At 40.2% G+C, this 18,412-nt stretch overlaps 1 protein-coding gene across 2 annotated transcripts in view; it reads right to left on the bottom strand.

The window, feature by feature from the left end:
* The window catches only part of PPM1L (protein phosphatase, Mg2+/Mn2+ dependent 1L), a 100,458-nt gene that overhangs the window by 22,051 nt on the left and 59,995 nt on the right, over positions 1-18,412 (bottom strand). For both annotated transcript variants that reach the window (XM_049801881.1, XM_049801882.1), the window contains exon 2: positions 2,086-2,260. In XM_049801881.1, coding sequence (XP_049657838.1) covers positions 2,086-2,260 — 175 coding nt within the window. The remainder of the gene's footprint in view (positions 1-2,085; positions 2,261-18,412) is intronic.

Genomic DNA, 18,412 nt, shown 5'->3' with positions numbered 1-18,412 from the left:
ATGCAGTTTTCAATAAAAGAAAATGCTTGCCTTTTCTTCTGACAGGAGTCAGTAATTTCCTCCACTGCATTTTTTCCTTCCTAACAAACTTCTATCAATCAAAATGACTGGAGAGATGAAGTGACCAGATCAGGGAAAAAGATTTACATGATTCATTGGACTGGTAAATTCTGCATTAAAAAAGATAAACAGAAGCAACAGAAAGCAACAACTTTCAAAGCTTGTTTTTTATGCATCATTAAAAACAGGCCATATGTGATTAAACAAATATCCTGTGCCCTCATCTTAACTCTGCTGTCCTTCAAGGACTCATATGACTCCGAGCTCCTTAAGTACATGACGTGTAGTCTGCAAATGGCACTGTACAGGGGTCGAGAGCATTCAAGATCAAAGCAGTTTAAGAGAATCAGGCTTATTTATTGGGTGAGCGCGTGAATATAATTGATAAAGTAATAGAGCATTGTAATTACTTGAATTTACTAAAGGTCACAGCCCTGCAAGTACCCAGAACGTGCAGTCTGCAAATGGCGTTTTATGTTGCTCGAGCGCCTTCGAGATCAAAGGATCTTAAGAGAATCATATTGCTAGTGAGTGGGAGTCTGAGTAGGAGTCTGAACAAAGTTGCTAAGTAGTTTGAGCATTTTAAGTACTTCAGGGCACTGCAGCATGAGTACAAAGTAATAGGACAAAATAACACCAGCTTGTCAGTACTTGGTTTTCCAGAGCTGGACTAGTCATGAGAAACTCAGATGATGGTAATTTTAGCAGGGTGCCACCTAACCAAACAAAAGAGTCATCCGCTCGGGCTGGTGTCTGGCAAACACAATCTAAACAGGATGAAAAACCCAATTACGAGTTTGAGGCTTCTGCCTAAAACAGCTGGAAGGAAAACGTGGAGCTGAGCTCAGCACGGTTCCCCAAGGGCACCACAGTGCCAGGTACAGTCAGGGGAATAACAGAACAAGAAAGTGCCACTAGGGATCAAGAAAAACCCCCAAATGGGGACATGCTAAGTATAAACTCTCTTTCATACTACAAGGCTGCCCAAGGCTGGTGGGTAGGGCTGCGGATCAAAGGAGATGAGTGTTGCAGCTCTCAGCCACGAGTGGTTAAAGTGGAGAAACAGAGAGCAGCGTCTTTCAGATAGAGCTAAGAAATAAAGGATGCTGAGAGATGTGGTACTGAAGGGAGTGCAGTGAGCCAGGCATTCACACACCTGGCGTGGAAACATGTGGCTTGTCCATACAGACCTCCGTACGTACTGCCAGTCCACTTGTTGCCGTGAATACTAATTCAGCAGTAAAATAATGAACTGTTCTTTTTGTTTGATTCTTTCTTTACAAGGTTGCACAGTTAATTTCAATTTACTTAAACACCAAGAAACTTGGTAAGATTCAGGGGATAGGCATATAGCATATATTGGTGGCTAATTTTGGAAGATCAGTGAAAAACATCAAGAGCATCTCCTTTTTTCTCTGTAACTGTACAGACGACCATGCATCAGCACAACTCTGTGATGGTTTTAAAAGCTGGAAGACATTTCTAACTACGTTAAACCAAAATGCTAGTAAAAAGTATTAGCTATAACTAAGAAAATCTCCAAATTACTAAGACGTAAATATCAAAACTGAAAAACTCTGTAACTGCACTGTTAAAATGCCTCCAACACTCTACAAATTATCTGGTTTTGGCCATCAACATGCATCATGTCACATTTAAAAATCAGACTCTGTGACTATCCAGTACACTCTTAGCTAAGTGAGCCCCTGAAATAAGTTAGCAGTAAAGGAGAAAACAGCAGAAATCAGGTCGCACCACTTGCAGAGACAATCAACATCAGTGCATTACAAAGGACAAAGAGTTAGAAAAATAACTGTCCTTTCAGCTAGTTAGTATTCAATCACTGAAGGGGAAAATCTTCCGTCTCAACTTGATTTTAGGAGAGAGAAATATTTTACTGAGTCACCTTACACCTTTGAGGACAAAGTTCAATTTACTGGTATAAGCACTAGTATTCAGGAGAAAGACTTAAAGTGAGCAATTTCTTTTCAGTAAAATGTAGCTTAGAAAGAAACACAAATATACCTGCTTCATCATAGGATACAGTCAATTTTTCCAGCATTTCTCGATCAATTGATAAAATCTGCTGTTCCAGGATGGTTTGGTAAGACAGCACACTGTTCTCCTTGTCTTTCTCATAGTCTTGAAGATGTTGTTTTAGGACTTCAGGCAGACGGGACTTCACATATTCTGCTGCCGACTATGTAGAAAAGAGGCAAAGGTTTAATTAATACATTTTCTTTTGAAAAGCTTTATGCCTACCCATAGCAAATTTTTTTTCTTTTAAATTTAAAGCATTCTCAAATGTAACTCCTCACAATAAAACACTCTTAATGCTACTAACTCCATGGTGCAAAATCCACAGGCCATTTATCTGCCAAAATGACTGCCGCCCACCCAAAAATTCCAGATCATTGGGGATATAACGGATGAAATTCCTGAGTTGAAGCATAACCACTCTTTCACAGGGAGTTTATGGCAGTCCAGAAAGAGTTACCCATGCTGGACTAGACACATACATACCACAACAGCTCAACTTCTTCACTGTTAACATATTCTGAAAATATAACTACGACATATGTCATCCTTATTCTAAATTTTAAAGTACAAAGTGACAGAGTGGAATCACTTCACCTGCTATTGATACCGAACCAGGCTCAGACAGGGAGATAGAAGTGAATGTTAACAGCATTAAAAAAATGACATACATATACATGCACATCCACACATGGAAATTCTTTAAAATTTTTTTCTCTGACTGCTCAAGGCCATAAGAAAACAGAAATTAACACAAGGTGGCATGGTTGTACCAATGTTATGGAGCCTTGTGTAAAAAAGTGCATGGTAGTAACTAATAAGAGCATGTGCCTCTGGAGAGGTGTTGGTGCTGCCAGGATCCCTGCCACCACTGGCACAGGTCTCTCCCTCAGGGTTTGGGCTCAGACACCTTGGTGAGACCCAAACACAAACCAGCTTTCTGCTTTTTAAGCATTAGCATCCCTCTCTTGCAAGTATTACACTCCCACTATAAGAGGGAATAGAAAGTCCCTTTTTCTGGCATGGTTTTGGGCTGGTTTGGGGTTTTTTTGCTTTCCATCTCTGATACAAATGTAACTGGAAAAGGAAGATGTAGCAAAGGCTGCTGCCCAGTGCTCCAGCTTTCCTGCCAACCTCAAGACCAAAGAAAAAAATAAATGATAACAAGGTTGTATTATTTCAGGCCTGCAACTGACCAGAAGCTACCTCTACTCAGCAACAGGCTCTTCCTGGGTTTATATTTAGTTTTCCAAAGTCAATTGCTGATTAGATTGCAACCTTAAAATATCACTGGAGTTGTGTTCAATTCTTCTGCAAGCTAAGCCATGTGAGACGAATGAAATTATTCTAGGAAAATGAAATGAACTCTCCACATGAGTACAGCATATTTAATGTTACATTTTAATAGTGGTTTTCTTCCAAGGGAAGGCCAAAAAATACACTGTATACTAATTATTTTAGTCCAAGTTCAGGCATTTGTGTTTAATGTTTCCTTTGAGAAGAGGTTTTACTCTGCAGGGGGCTATTTTTGTGCTCTCCCTAAGGCAGCAATTCTGAAGACCAGAAAACAAAAAAAGAATTTGTACATACTCATTTTCTGAAATACATCTTGTGCAGCCGAGTGAATATTTGTATACTACTAGCTATAAACACATAAGGAAAAATACCCATACTGTCCTGAAGATCTTACAGCCCAAGTAAAAATCAAGAGACAGATGGGTACAAGCAGATGGGAAAACCATTGAGACCATCGACTGTAGTTGGCATGATGGACAGCCATCACGAGCCACATGCAGCCCAATTGTCAAGTCTTTCCATAGGCATCGAGGCCAAGGATTACACTGATTTCAAGTGTGATCTCACAGGTGGGAATTTTTCCCCCACAGTGAGAAGCAAAACCCAACACTCTTGCTTAGTCCACTGCCTTTCACATTACATCTAGATGTTATTAAAAATTTAAACTGTAAAGTAATGATGAAACCAATACAAACTCCTCTCCTTTTCTAGCAAGAAAGGTGATCAGCCACATCTGAGTAATTACATCCCTAGCTGCACTGCACCAGTGAGATGGATAGTACCATATTTTATTCAGTACAAAAGTAATTTTATCTAGGTTTTAAAAAGTCACTCCAGTACCTGGAACATTAAAAAAGAAAAAGTGTAAGGGTGTGAGTGCATGTGTTTATGCATGTGCTTGGTAGTAAAGAAACCAAGAAGCTAACTGTACCGGGTGATAAAAAATTAAACAACATTTTAAAAAGAAAGACTTCCACCATTTCCACGCTCTTCCATCTTACCTCAATTCTCACTGCACAGACCACAGTATTCAACATCTGAGTAGATCACAAACTCCCCCCGTGTGTATCCCTTACCGATTTCGGCGCAGACCGCAGCCCAGAGACCCGTTTGCGGGATGCTGCTCCCGGGCAGCCCGCTGGCAGAGCATCCCACCACTCCGGCCAGCCTGCTGGCAGCTCAGCCGCTTAACCTCCAGCCAGCACTGGGGTCCCCCCGCTCTCATGAAATCCATTTTCATTAATACATGTATTTGTGTCACAGGCAGAAGTTAGGGGGAAAACCCCATTTCACTACTTTGAGGCTTCAAAATAGCTTTATCCTCTTTTCCTCTGTATGGTCCCTCTAACTCCTGCAGGAAGGAATTACAAACATGGCTGAGGTCAGGTGTTTTCCAAGAGCAGCTATTAGTTATAGGCATACAACTAATTGTACAATATTTGCTGGTCAGTCTTCCTCATCACCACCCCTACAAGAAAGCAGCTTGGAGCCCTAGGCACTGCAGCAGAGAGAAATGCAAAGAAACAGTGGTCCTGCTCATGCAGGCACCTTCCCACAGATCACTGCTTCAAAACAACATAACAGAAATAAATGCACACTGCTGAACTGTTAGCTCTCTCGGTCACGATAGCCTCCTATTTTCTGGCAGGAATTTATCCATTTCTTTTATAAAACTGAAACTGCAGCATCCCCCGTGAATCTGTTTTCAGTCTGAAGCACTCTTCTCCAAATTAAATAAAGGATTGACTTTAATACCTATAATTGACTTTAAGGTATTTCATCCTACCATGGAAAACTGGTATTTCATATGTATAGAATCCATTTTAAAATATCTACATACAATGAAATATACTTGCAGAGCTTATTCACAAAACCCCCACATTTTTCTCTATCCACTAAAAAAAATCCCCTACATAAAAATCACATCAGGAACTGCTGAAATCCCTCACTGTGTAGTAACCTGAACCTTAAATGCAGCCAGCATACTTCTGTAACTACCAGATTTGCCCACATTTTTTAACTGATGAGAAATATATATAGCCAAAGTAAATTTTCTTTTTATAAATTATGCTAACTGCCTGCTAAAATTTGCTCTGCTTTTCTGAAGTTTATCTTTCTGGGAGCTCTTTTGTACGTGGGGAAGTAAAGGTCTAAAATGGTTAATTAAAGGCTTCTTTATGAACCTGCTTCAAAAGCCAAGTGGCGGCTTGGCAAAGCAGTCTCCTTACACAGCTATATTGGGTAATTTTGGAAAGGCTTTCAACACACGGTAGAGTACTTGGTGCGTGGAAGACCACCACACTCACAAGGGACAGTTGCATCCTTGCTCATCCTCATCACATTCTGCAGGCTGCTACAGCTCAACACATCCCACAGCCTGGCTTCGCCAACCCAGTTGACCTTTAAAATTCAGGTTTTCACCAAAGCAAATGCAGGGACCTTGCATATTTCTGGCACTGGAAACACTCAAGCAGGTCTCATTAAATTGTGTTATCGGCTGATAAACACCAGTCAGTGGAAAACCCTCTCTGAGTGGCAATGCCCTGGGAAACTGCTTGCTTTTCGCCCCGTGGTGGAGTTGGGTAGGAGGAGCAGGACGGCAGAGCTTCAGGGCTGGCTCCCGAACTACGCGTCTCTCCACGCAAATACTTGTACACAGAGAAGATACACCTCCATGGGCGTAAGTGTAAACATGCAGGAAGCGACCCTAGTACTCTATGACAAAATGCGTTAATTAAGACAGCAAGTGTTAAGCAGCTCCACGACCCCATGAAAAACAAGCACTGCAAACAAGAGCTGTGGGAAGATCAGAACACTGGCACATAAAGCAACTGAAGGATCTAATTAGCTGGAATGGCCATTATTTATAAATACAGATTTCCAATTTAAAAAATGGAAGATGGAGACTTTATTGCCTCAGACCCACACGCTGCACCGACTCCCATGATTTACAGGGAGAGGAGGAAAACCACAAATTTATGATCTTAATATTCTTGAGACAATTCATTCTGCCTGCCCAGCTACTGCAAATATTCAGAGACCATGGGAAAATACAGGATCCATTTTAGAGTGTGGCAGTGCTGTTATAGCACGTATACCAATGAAGGGTTTAAAAGCCCGTCAAGATTCCTCTATGGCATCTTGCTGCCTCTCCTTTTTATGTTTCCTCCCCTCCAAAGACAGATGGGTCACTACAACAAGTTTACTTCTTCAGAGATGATACACCATGAACTGCTGGGCAAGAACAGAATTCACCTTATGAAAAAGAGGAATTTCAACTTTGCTCACCTCCTGGTTTACCGCAGGGAAATAATTTTTTAGGTAGGATCAAGTGAGTTTGAAAAATAAAAGCCTGAGGTGTGTACAACAAATGAACATGGGTGTAAACCCTGTGGAAAACAGTGTTGGCCATGATAATCTCATGGGAAGGAAACATATCAAAGAGTAAAGTGGGACTGATCTGTGGACCCTATTAGACATCTCTACAAGAACTGTGGAGAATACTCAAAATGAGCTGGAAGGAAATTAGTACAGTATCAAAACTATAATATAATTGGGCAATAAGAGAGGCTCAGTAAATAATTCACAAGACTAGATTGTTAATACAGATGATATAAGTTACTGAGAAAGGAGGCTTTGGAAATAAAGAAGTGCCCTGCACATCAAGAGAGTATTTGCTCTTCTAGGTCCCGTCTGTAAAAGGGAGACAAACCTGCCGAAAGTCATCATGTAAAAAAGAGAAGCAGAGAGCACTACCGTAGTGCAGGTCCACCACACACTGAATGAAAAATAAAGTAGAGGGGTTGGGGTTTTTTAACCAGGAACTGGAATAATCAACTAAAGCACAAGATGTAACGAAGTACTGCAACTATTCAGATACGTTATAGGAAATGTATTTCAGAGCACAGGTTGTCCAGCAAACTTGGAGTGTGCTGGTGATAGCAGCAAAGACCAGTTTGTGTATGGGATGTTCCAGCACTGAGAAGCCCCCTAAGATAAGGAAGGCAAAATACAACTTTAATGAAGGTGATGATTAATTCTTCAGGGAGAAAACAACACAATAAAGACAAAGGACTTTAAAGGAAAGGCACTTAAAAGGTCTCTGAGGCTTGACAGTACAGAAGGACCAAGAGCTGCAACTCAAAGGAGAGAAGAAGGTATGGGGAGCAAACATTTCCTTAGAGAAGTGATGTGAGTGAAAACTATCCCAATGCAGAAACAACCTAGGAATTAACCTGGCTAAGTCACAAGCTGCTCAGTGATCTCAAACTCGAGAAGAACACATATACACAGTGAGAATACCATGTGAATATATGTTGTGGTTTAACATGACAATAAAAGAATAACAAACACTGAGAAACAAATGGAGGCAAAACAAAAAAATTACTTGGGGCTAGCAAAGGTAGCAAGAAAAGGTTCAACAAGTCCATTTTTAATAAGAAAAAACCCAGGCAAGATGCTGCTCTACTGCTCAGCAGAGTAGAAAAGCTATTGACAGATGCTGCCATAAAAGCTGAAGTATTTAATGTCTTTTTTTGCTACAGTACTCAATATCTTTACCTTGCTGCATTCAACTGGCAGCTAATATCAGAGGCAAATAACCAAAATCTCAAGACAGAATAGGGAAAGAATATGTTAGAAAGTGCTTATAAAGATTAGATATTTTCCAGCTGGCTGGGCCAGATGAAATTCATTCAGGTATACATTGGTAATGGTCTGAAACAATCTCTTTAATGACCTCTGTCTTTGAAAATTCACAGAGGATGGCGAGACTCTATTTGGAAAGGGCAGATGTCAGGGCTACGCTTAAAATAGTATAAAGAGAGAGAAACAGAATTACAGACTAGTCAGTTTAACTTTGATGCCTAAAAAATGGGATAAAAGATCAAATGATTTCTACACACACTAAAGCACCAAGATTTGTAAAGCGCAGAGAGCAAAGTGGTTCTCTCAGGGCGTAAGAAGAGCTGTTAATTCAGTTCCTATCAACTGCAGTCTAGGGAGCAAATGCTCCCTGGCTCATTCCAGCAAACATGCCTGTGCTTAGAAGTCTTAGTACCACTGATCACATCATCAGCCCAGACAAATCTTTCATGCTATTCTCTTAAGCCTTAGGGGATCACAGAAAAATAGCCTTCCATGTAAATTAGGATGCTGAATCCATGCGGATTAAGCATTTCAGAGAATCTTCCAGGATTAAGATGCATCTCCAGAGTCCCCCTGGACCCAACATGTCTGTTTGGTGCTCCCGGGGAGCGGACGCAGAGTGTGGAAGCCTGTCACTGCCACCATCTAACCTTCAATCACAGCTCAACCATTTCAATGCTCACGGAAAAGATTTCAACTAGAGGAGCTCTTTGAAATATATAATGATCCCATTCAGAATTTCACATTCCACATTTCAGACTAGCACTCCTTAGCAAAAATACCTTTATATACAGACTTCTGGACTCATGTCTTTAAAACACACCACCACACACACACAACATTATTCCAGGAACAGTGCACTTAACTTATTAGATATCTCCTAACAGGATGGTAAAATCCATGGCATCGTAAGTTTGTGGACAAGAAATGTATTCCAGAGAGTCCATCAGTGATTTTTTTGTAGCAATGCTATAAGGCTTTCCTGTTTATTTAAAAAAAGTACAGTACAAAAAAATATATATTTACACACACACACACACACATATATATCTCTATATATAATCAGATTGGTAGGTTAAAGAAATCACATCTCAGATTAAATAAAGACCTGAAAGTCAACTGCCCGCTGACCCACTTCATTCTGGTAGAGCTGTCCCTGCTTCCAGGGGTGAACTAGGACAACTTTATGAGCACACTCCCCTCTGCCCAGCCACATCATTTTTAAACATGGTGCAGTGTATGGAGTATTTGTTCCCATTTTACTGTATACACAAATCAGTTGCAAATGGCATCCTGATGCTCTGTTGGGTGGTTACTATAGGAAGGAAATGGTTAAAGAATATTCTTTGGGTTCCTGCCTCCCTGAGAGCTAAACTTAATGCAGACAAACCACCTTTTCAACCTATTTGCACTGCAATGCGGGAAAGGCTGGTGTTGATTGAAGGAGATACAAAAATTCTGCCTCCAGGCCCACATGTGCCACTTCAACTGATTTCAGAGAAATATACGTACATCAGCCCTGACTCTTATGTCTCACACCTGGCATTTGGGATCGGATGCCTTCCCGTCATCAGCATGAACCATGAATAACTCCACTGAAGTCAGTGGGATTTTGCTGAGGCAAACCTCTTGGAATAAGGACATGAAGCTATGAATAGTTATTTAAAAGGAAAACATATGATAGCAAAACATAATCTGCTCTCAAGAGGATAAGACAAGATCTACAAATGGCACCAAGACAAACATTTTGTCCTCTAAAGCAAGGAACTATTTAAAGAACAAACACGCCAAAAGAAACCCATTAATAGAGTTTTCCTGTAATACAAACTTTTGGTACACTTAGCCTATTATTTCTATTTAAAAGCGTCCTTTTTCTCCAAAATAAATATTCAAGTAAATAATTTACTATTGATGAATATGTATCCTAGGAAAACAAAACTTACAACTTAAAACAAAGTTATTAGCAAAAGCATGATACTTGAAAACATTTGGGGAACTCAGAAATCCTCTCCTAGGACTTTCAACAAGACTGAACACCAAAACCACCACTATTTATTTTGCAATCCATGCACAATTTATTTCCATAGCAGGAAAAATATTAGCCTCACAAACATCTTTAGTTAATCAGAAGCTATATAATCATGAGAAAATTAACCTGATTCCAAGGAGATGTATAAAGTTCAAATTAGTATTCACACTGGATTGTCAGAGATATATTAAATCCATAATTACAGTAATCCACAGCTGCTTCAACTGTAGAAAATAATGAATTGCCCAGTGAGAACTGGTGTCCATGAAATGGAAAGAAAAGGCCATCTGTTGTGGAGCTTTGCTCTGACTTTATGCTTTGAGCACAGAGAGCTTGATCTTCTTTGACACAGTCTATACGTGGATTTATGGCTACAAGCAATCCAAATAACCGTATCACCAAACAGAAAGGATAAAAATAAAAACTGATGATCATTTATGGCTTTAAATTATGCATTTTAGTTTCTTCCCTAAGATAGCACTTGTCACTCACTTCTTAAATAGACTTATTTAAATGTCCTAGAATGAGAAGCAAGTAAGTCAACAAAATTTGTAATGTAAAAATTACACGTTCTGTTCTCCCTCCCACTCCCTCCAACATTAGTCATATAGAAACGTGTGACATTGCAGTGAGCATACACGCAAATGTTGGCATGGTACTCGTTAATCTATGACACAGATCAGAAAAGGTAAGAATAAATACAAAACAATTATTTTCCATCTTCCAATGAGGGAGTGGTTAGTTAAATACTTGTACAAGCCATTTTTTAATAACTAATTTTAATTGATTAATTAAAATTAACAAAAACATGCTCCATGTGATATAGCCAAGCAGTCACTCATTCTACAGATGGGGAAAGAAACAAAGCACAGAGACTGATTTGTCAAAGATTTCACTGCAAGTGGCAGAGCTACACGAGTGCTCTGGAATCTGAACGTCTAATCATAAGATTAATTTTATCAAGGCAAGGGGGAGAATTATGATTATCTTGTCTGGCATCTTGAATCAGGACCACGGGACTTCTCCGTCTCATTGTTTGAATGAATAAGTCATTTTGAAAAATATGCGACTGTTTCAGAGACAGAGAATCTTCCACAGCCCTTGGAAGTTAATTATCCTTACTGTTAGAGGATAAATTCACATACCACAGAAAATGTTCACATTATTTCCAATCTGATTCTGCTATTATCTATGACTTTCAGCCACTGAATCAAGTAAAATGTCTGCTCACCTACATTCCTCTTTATCATGTAAATACATGCAAATTGATCAAATCACCCCATTATCTTCTCATTGATAAACTCAATAGATGCAGCTCATTGAATGGCACATTATTACATGTCACATTATCTCGCAGCCTTTCTAATCTTTTCAAGCATTCATATGGTTCTCCTTTGAATGCTCCTATTTTCCAGCTTTGGTCTTTAGAGGTAATCATCACAGCAAGGCAATACACCACAGAGGAAGACTTACTAATACCAAAACCACTTCCTTACTTTTATTAACCATTTGCATTATGCTTATTGGCTCACCATTGCCTTGAGATCTCATGTACAGTTCATGCAGCCCCAAAATCTTTTATGACCTACATTGTGCAATATTAGATATACACACTTAAGAGTTGATTATACTCAAATGCATGCTACTTGCATGCAGCTACCTGACAAATGAGTCAAACTTCTCTGGATTGTTAACTGAATGTCATTATTTATCATTTCTCCAATCTTTGATTAAATTATTAAGTCACACCCCTGCAAGAGCCAAGATGGCTCTCCTTATGAATATACCCACTCAACAATTTCTCTGTAAAATTATCCTGAAGTCTACCACACAACCCAAATTTAATCCCTCTAATACATACGTTATTGATTTTAAAGTATTCAAAATAGCATGTACATCAAGTCAAAACACATGTTCTTGTAAGTTTTGGCTAACTGCTATGAGAACCATTAGTATTGCTAAGAAGTCAAATGCTTTGATTCATACAGCTGTGAAGTTGAATACAGCCATGAAGTGGAATCCTACTCACAAGGAAATCAAGTATATTCTCATTAATGAGCGTGGATGATGGGACAGAGTGCGCCCTCAGCAACTTCACAGATGATACAAAACTAGGAGGAGCACTCGATACACCAGATGGATGCGCTGCCACTTAGAGGGACCTGGACATGCTGGAGAAATGGGCCAACAGGAACCTCATGAAGTTCAGCAAAGGGAACTGCAAAGTCCTGCCCCTGAGGAGGAACAACCCCAAGCAGCAGTACCTACTGGGGGCTAACCAGCTGGAAAGCTGGTTGAAGAAGGACCTGGGGTCCTGATGGACAACAAGCTGACCATGAGCCAGCAATGTGCCCTAGCAGCAAAGAGGGCCAACAGCACAATGGGCTGCATTAGGTAGAGCGTTGCCAGCAGGTCGAGGGGTGATCCTTCCCCTCTGCACAGCGCTGGTGAGAGGCATCTCGAGTGTTGGGTCCAGTGCTGGGCTCCCTAAGTACAACAGAGACAGGGACATACCGGAGTGAGTCCAGTGAAGGGACATGAAGATGATTAAGGGACTGAAGTACCTGTCATGCAAGGAGAGGCTAAGAGAGCTCGGACTGTTCAGCCCAATGAAGAGAAGGCTCAGGGGGATCTTATAACACAAATGATAGAACCAGGTTTCTCTCAGTGGTGCCCAGTGAATGGGCACAAACTGAAATACAGTAAATTCCATTTAAACCTATGAAAAAAAATTTTTTATGGTGCGAGTGGTCAAACACTGAGGCAGGTTGCCTGGAGAGGCTGTGGAGTCTCCATCCTTGGAGACAGTCAAAGCCCAACTGGACATGTTCTTGAGCAGCCTGCGCCAGCTGCCCTATCTCCAGCAGCAGTTGGACTGGATGGTCTCCAGAGGCATTTCCAACCTCAGCCGCTCTGTGACTCTGTGAAAATATTTCCAGAGAATTCAATGGGATGGCTACTCTACCCAGAATATTTATTCTGGTTGTTTAGACAACCGCATATGTGCACCCAAAAATGTTTAGTAAATATATTAAGAATAATGAGAATAAGAGGAGTTATTACCCTAGTAAAAGGAAATGCATTAGCACTTAAATTGCATATGCACAGACACAAACTCTGAATCTTAGTTGTGCTAGGAAGCCAATTATTATTCAATCCCTTTTTAGAAGAATTGAGATTAGTAGGTAAAATAAACTGAAAATTAGCCACAGACAAAGCACTTATTTTATAACACTCCTGTTATTCTTAACAAATAGAAAGCTGAAGCTTATTGTAAAGGTGATGTATTTCATAAATTCTGGAAGATGCACAAGCACAGACACAAAAGACAAACAATAATTAGGACTACTGTATCCACGTGGCCATATGTAAAGGACATTAGTATTTGGCATATGAGACTAATATCTCTATTGGCCAAAAGGCAAGATTTAGCTAATGGAACAAAGCAAAATATGTTTGAATGAATTACTAAAAAAAAAAAAGTCAAGATTTAACCCAAATTTTATGCTAATTAGTTGTAACTATTAACATAGATGAAATGTTAAATTAGGAAATGTTAAAAAAGGTTTAAAAATGCATTAAAATACTTCTTCATTACCAGTTAACAGTGCAGAAAAATCTAGGTCCCAAATTACAATTTATGGTCACAAGTGATTACTAAATATAAATGCCTATACAGCTATACCAGCAGGGACTGCATTTGCTGAAGACCTGCCAGAAAAATTTCACCCAACCAGGATGAACTGAAACATTTTCTTATATTACTGTAATCAAATCTAAGCAATGGGGGATCTTTTATAATGGCATTTAAAAAGCAGAAGTGAGATAAGGAGAAATAACACTGAAAATGAGGGCTGAAATGTCATAAGAACAACTAACATGACAAGAGTATTGAACTGCTCATTTTTCAAGTTAGGCATCAAGCATTTTTTGATATAGAAAAATACTGCATTTTGTATTTTACTGAGCTCATCAAGTTAAACACAGAAGGTGAAAAAAATCAGTTTTGCAAAATAAATGCAGCTTTGTACAACTCCTGAAAAAACGATGTTTAAAACTTTGTGACTGTAACCTTGCATCAATGCAGGTCCTGAAATGAAAGTCTTCATCAGCAATTAAAGTACCTTAAAACTACCAGGGGACTTCTACAGGTGTTTCTGTGCAGATGCTTTTCCAAATAGCAGTGGGATACAAGATGGTTTATGAAGAATCAGTTTTACCAGAAGCCTTTCATTCTGCTACTTCAGTTGAAGGAAAAATGTATTTATAGCCTCCTAGACTCAATTAAACAGCAAGAAGCATTCTTCCTTCTTTGCCATTGTTCTCTCCCTCCAAGCAAGCAAAGAGTGAATATAGTGGGGTATTTTAGTCTAAATGGTCTCCCCTGATTTAGAGACATCACTTTCTGTCAAGCAGAAATCATCACAAGAACAAGAGTCAGTCTCGGCTGAAACACTCTAAGAATTAGTTTGTTATGCAGGAGACCAAAAAGACTATTTTCACCTGCGTAGAATTTTACCAAAACTCAACCATCTGGTCAGAAACCTATATTCTACTTTAGATTCTTATTCTGAAAAAAACCAACCACCAAACCCAAAACCCACAACAAAAAACCCATAGTCCAAATAATTTAATTTATCTAGAGAATGAAGTTAAGGAACAAGACATTACTTTTCCCACTGTAGAAGTCACAGTTTTGGCAAACACTTCCTTAAATAGCTTCAGCTTGATACCACTTCAGTCACGCAGAGCAGGGGACTGCACACGCAGGGCACTCGTATTTATTGGGATGTCTCCATGACGGAGCAAGGCATTGCTATCAGGTGATAGATGAAGAGACCAGCACACAAGACACCTTATACACAGCTGGGAACTTGCATCTCCTACGATGCCCAGCACAGAAACATGCCAGTATTGCTTGTGTCCTTTGCAACCTACCATCTGTTTGACTGTGCCGTGTGAAGTGTGCTCAGAGGAACGCTGGTCAGGACTGGTAGACCGAGGCTTGCTGACCATTACTTTTAGCTGAAGTAATCTGTACAGAAGGTTCATACAGAGCTGTTCTGTATTTGCAGGCTCTCATGCAGAAAGGCAGGTACACAGACGCCTACCTGTAAGTCTCTCCTCAGGATTTAGGTTGTGGCACAAGGTAAATAAAAGTTCTGCCCTTCTGTATTACGATTTTATAACTGTGTGTGGAAGACAGGTATGGTTCATTCTAAAAAGTAAAGTATAAGGGGTTTTTTAATGGACTTAAAAGAATAGGGGAAGCACAGTATCAGACACGCACTGGTTCCCACCCTGCTGCTCTGGGCGCATTTTCCCCCAAGAACTAGGGTACCTGCAAGCCTCCCATTGCTCCTTTTCACAACACTGAGTCCAGCGCTCCTGAATGAAATATTCCTGTAAATTATTCCAGTACAATTTCAAAACTCCAAAGCTCAGCAAGTAGAAGAGGGACAGGAATTTTCAAATAACTGCAGAGTGTCAACATATAAAGTACTATTACTTTGCCTTCCACAGTCATAAATCACCTGCACATCACCACCTTAGAGACCCAGCACACCCAAAACACTGCAGCAGCAGGCAGCACGTCACCTACTTCTGTTCTGGAGCAGGAGCTTTGACCAGATGTTGTCCCCTGGAGGCCAACAGCCAAGTCCTGTCCTGATAAGGCTTTTACTAAACAGGATAAGTCTAACACTGGAAAAAAATTTTAAGCTGTCATTTAGTTCTCTGTTTCTCATATGATTGACCTTATAAAAATTCTGTATTAAGAAATCACATTAATAATTAGCCCCATGTTACATCTAGTGCTGTGATGAGAAGGAGATAAGAATCAAGATAAACCACTTCAGTGTGAGAAAGAAAGTATGTGAAGCTGCAGAGCCTCAGGGTTAATCCAAGCAGTTCTGCTGTGCCGTTTGCTCTGAGAAGCTGGAGGGATTAATGAATAGATGACACAACTGCAATTTGTTCCAGCCGCATTTACTGGAGTCCCCCGCTGTCTCTTCAAAAGCTGAAACGAACCCTGCACACAAACAGTTAATGAGGAAAATGTGGTAGTGTAGTCTTTTAAACAATTTACTGCGGGGGCCTGATGACATTTTCCTTTAGCGATGTATATGGAAATTAAAATTTGTGAAGATAACGACTTTGAGATTCAATGAGCTCTGTTTAAATGCAATTATGGTTCTTTTGCTTAGGTCGCCTCCTTGCTTCAGATTTGAAAAGGCCACTGTATTGACCCATGTTGCAAATAATGAGCTGGGAGCTAGCGAGGAAAGTGCCACATTCACAGTTTATGTAAAACTAATCCAACACCATTCAAGAATAAAGCAAACTTTTGTCTCCTCTCTGTGTGTGCTACTGCAACACCAGTCTGCCAGGAAAAAAGATTTTTCTTGCCCGTCAGACTTTGTGATCATGTGGGTGAAACATAAGATTAGGGTATGACATAGTGTTTAAAAAGGCCACTGGAATCCTAAGATGTATAAATAGAGGAATAATAATGATTGATTGTAGTAAAGTTATTATGGAATTGTTAATAGAAAACTCTGTCTAGTTCTTATACCTAGAATTTGAGAATCAAGAGAACATCTGAGGGTTTAAGAAAACAACAACAAAAAAGGAAAACAATTAAAAATAACCCCAAAGGTTACAGCAAGAGAAGCAAGGATCTGTCTCAATTTACCAAAGCTAAGGTCAAGTAGAAAAACTGAAGATGTGCCTTTCACACAGGGGTCTCCGTTAGTCAGAAGGAAGATGTCACCCATAAACTCTTGTGGAGAACCAGGTTACTCTGAAATCTCTACTCTGTCACCAAAGTAACTGCTGCTGAGAAGGGAACTCCCTCCAATGAGCAACGCACGTTAACAGGTGAAATAGGCAAGGATGCAGAGAAGGCTCTGAAGCAAGATGCTTTAGGAACTCCACTGCTACAAATGACGTTACACAAAGCAGCCGTTGAGGGCATGAAGAGGTTCTACCCGCACATAAAGAACGCCAGACCTTTCATAAGCCCGAAATATCTCCAGGATGATAGCAAAGAAAGAGCCAGGTGAGGTATTCTGCCAAGAGCACACAGATGTTGTCTGTATTGACACAGAGATTGGATTGCAGCTCCTCTTCCTAAAAAGAGGGGGAATAAGAGAAAATTTTGGTGCATCAGTGACTGAGGAGAAAAAGAATGACCTTAGCAGCATCTCAGTCCACCCTGCTACAGAAAGTGTCTTTACTTTGGGATTCTGCATTTTTGTATGCTGTTTTGTCTCCCAAGTTGAAGGACCTACAAATCAGCATTAAACAAAACACCTTCTTCAGTAAAAAAACACAAACCTTCCAGAGTGGACAGAACTGATGACAGAGAGTAATTATATAAACCACTTAATTAAATGGCACAGACTCAAAGACAGGGACTTCATTAAACAGAAAAGCAGCCAATTCGAATCCATAAATAGTTTCCAAAGCATGTTCATTTTCTAGTGCCATTTCACTACATAAACACTAAGAGCAGTACCCTTGAGAGAAGGAGAGGCATAAATCAGACCTCCAGTTAGGATAAACACCAATGCCTGGATGTTATTATTCCTTCCCTCTAAAAATGTACATAGTTAAAGAATAAAAAAAAAGAATTTCTCTTGCCTGTGTGATCAACAAATCTTTGCTTATTGAGCCCAAATGCCTGTAAGCACGTGGGGACCAGCTAACGCTCTCAGTGGATGCATGTACAGAACCCACCTGCAAAATGGGCAGCACCTGCACACAGACAGAAGTTTGCATTGGTTCGAAAGCAAAGTGTGCAGAGCGAGGCACGATGGCTTGCTTAGGGTGGTGCGGTGGAAGGTGCAGCGTGCTACAATGCCGTCTGAGCGGAGGAAGAAGGCTGTTTGCAGCAGGTTTGCTCTTGGTGCCTTCTCACCCAGCATTTGCAAAGGCAGTTGGACCACCAGCAAAGAGATGCAGAGTTCAGGAGAAGCCTCTGGGGCTTTCCACCTCCTTCTTCAATCTTACCCTTAAATGGAGAGCTAACTTGTTCGCTTGTTTTCTTTGAGGAGTGTCTGCCCTTCCTGCACATCCCTCAGTTCCCATTATCTACCCTGGATCTCCGCCGTGCTCCAATGCTTTGCCTGCACACATTCATGGAGGCAGCAATAAAAGCATAATTGCATCTGTCTTTGGAGGAATTTCTGTATTGTTCACATTGCTTAAGTGCCTGACCAGCCAAATTACACCAAATTAAAAAAGAAGGGAAAATAAGGAGGAAAGAGACAGATGTAGGAAAAAAGAACAAAAGGATAATAATTAAAAGAGTAAGTAAGGGGGAATGAACTTAGAAAAAGG

The sequence above is a fragment of the Accipiter gentilis genome, chromosome 6 (genome assembly GCF_929443795.1).
Source record: "Accipiter gentilis chromosome 6, bAccGen1.1, whole genome shotgun sequence".
In the NCBI taxonomy this organism is placed as follows: Eukaryota; Metazoa; Chordata; class Aves; order Accipitriformes; family Accipitridae; genus Astur; species Astur gentilis.
The sequence above is the reverse complement of the archived record's forward strand: the minus strand, read 5'-3'. Positions and strand labels throughout refer to the sequence as shown.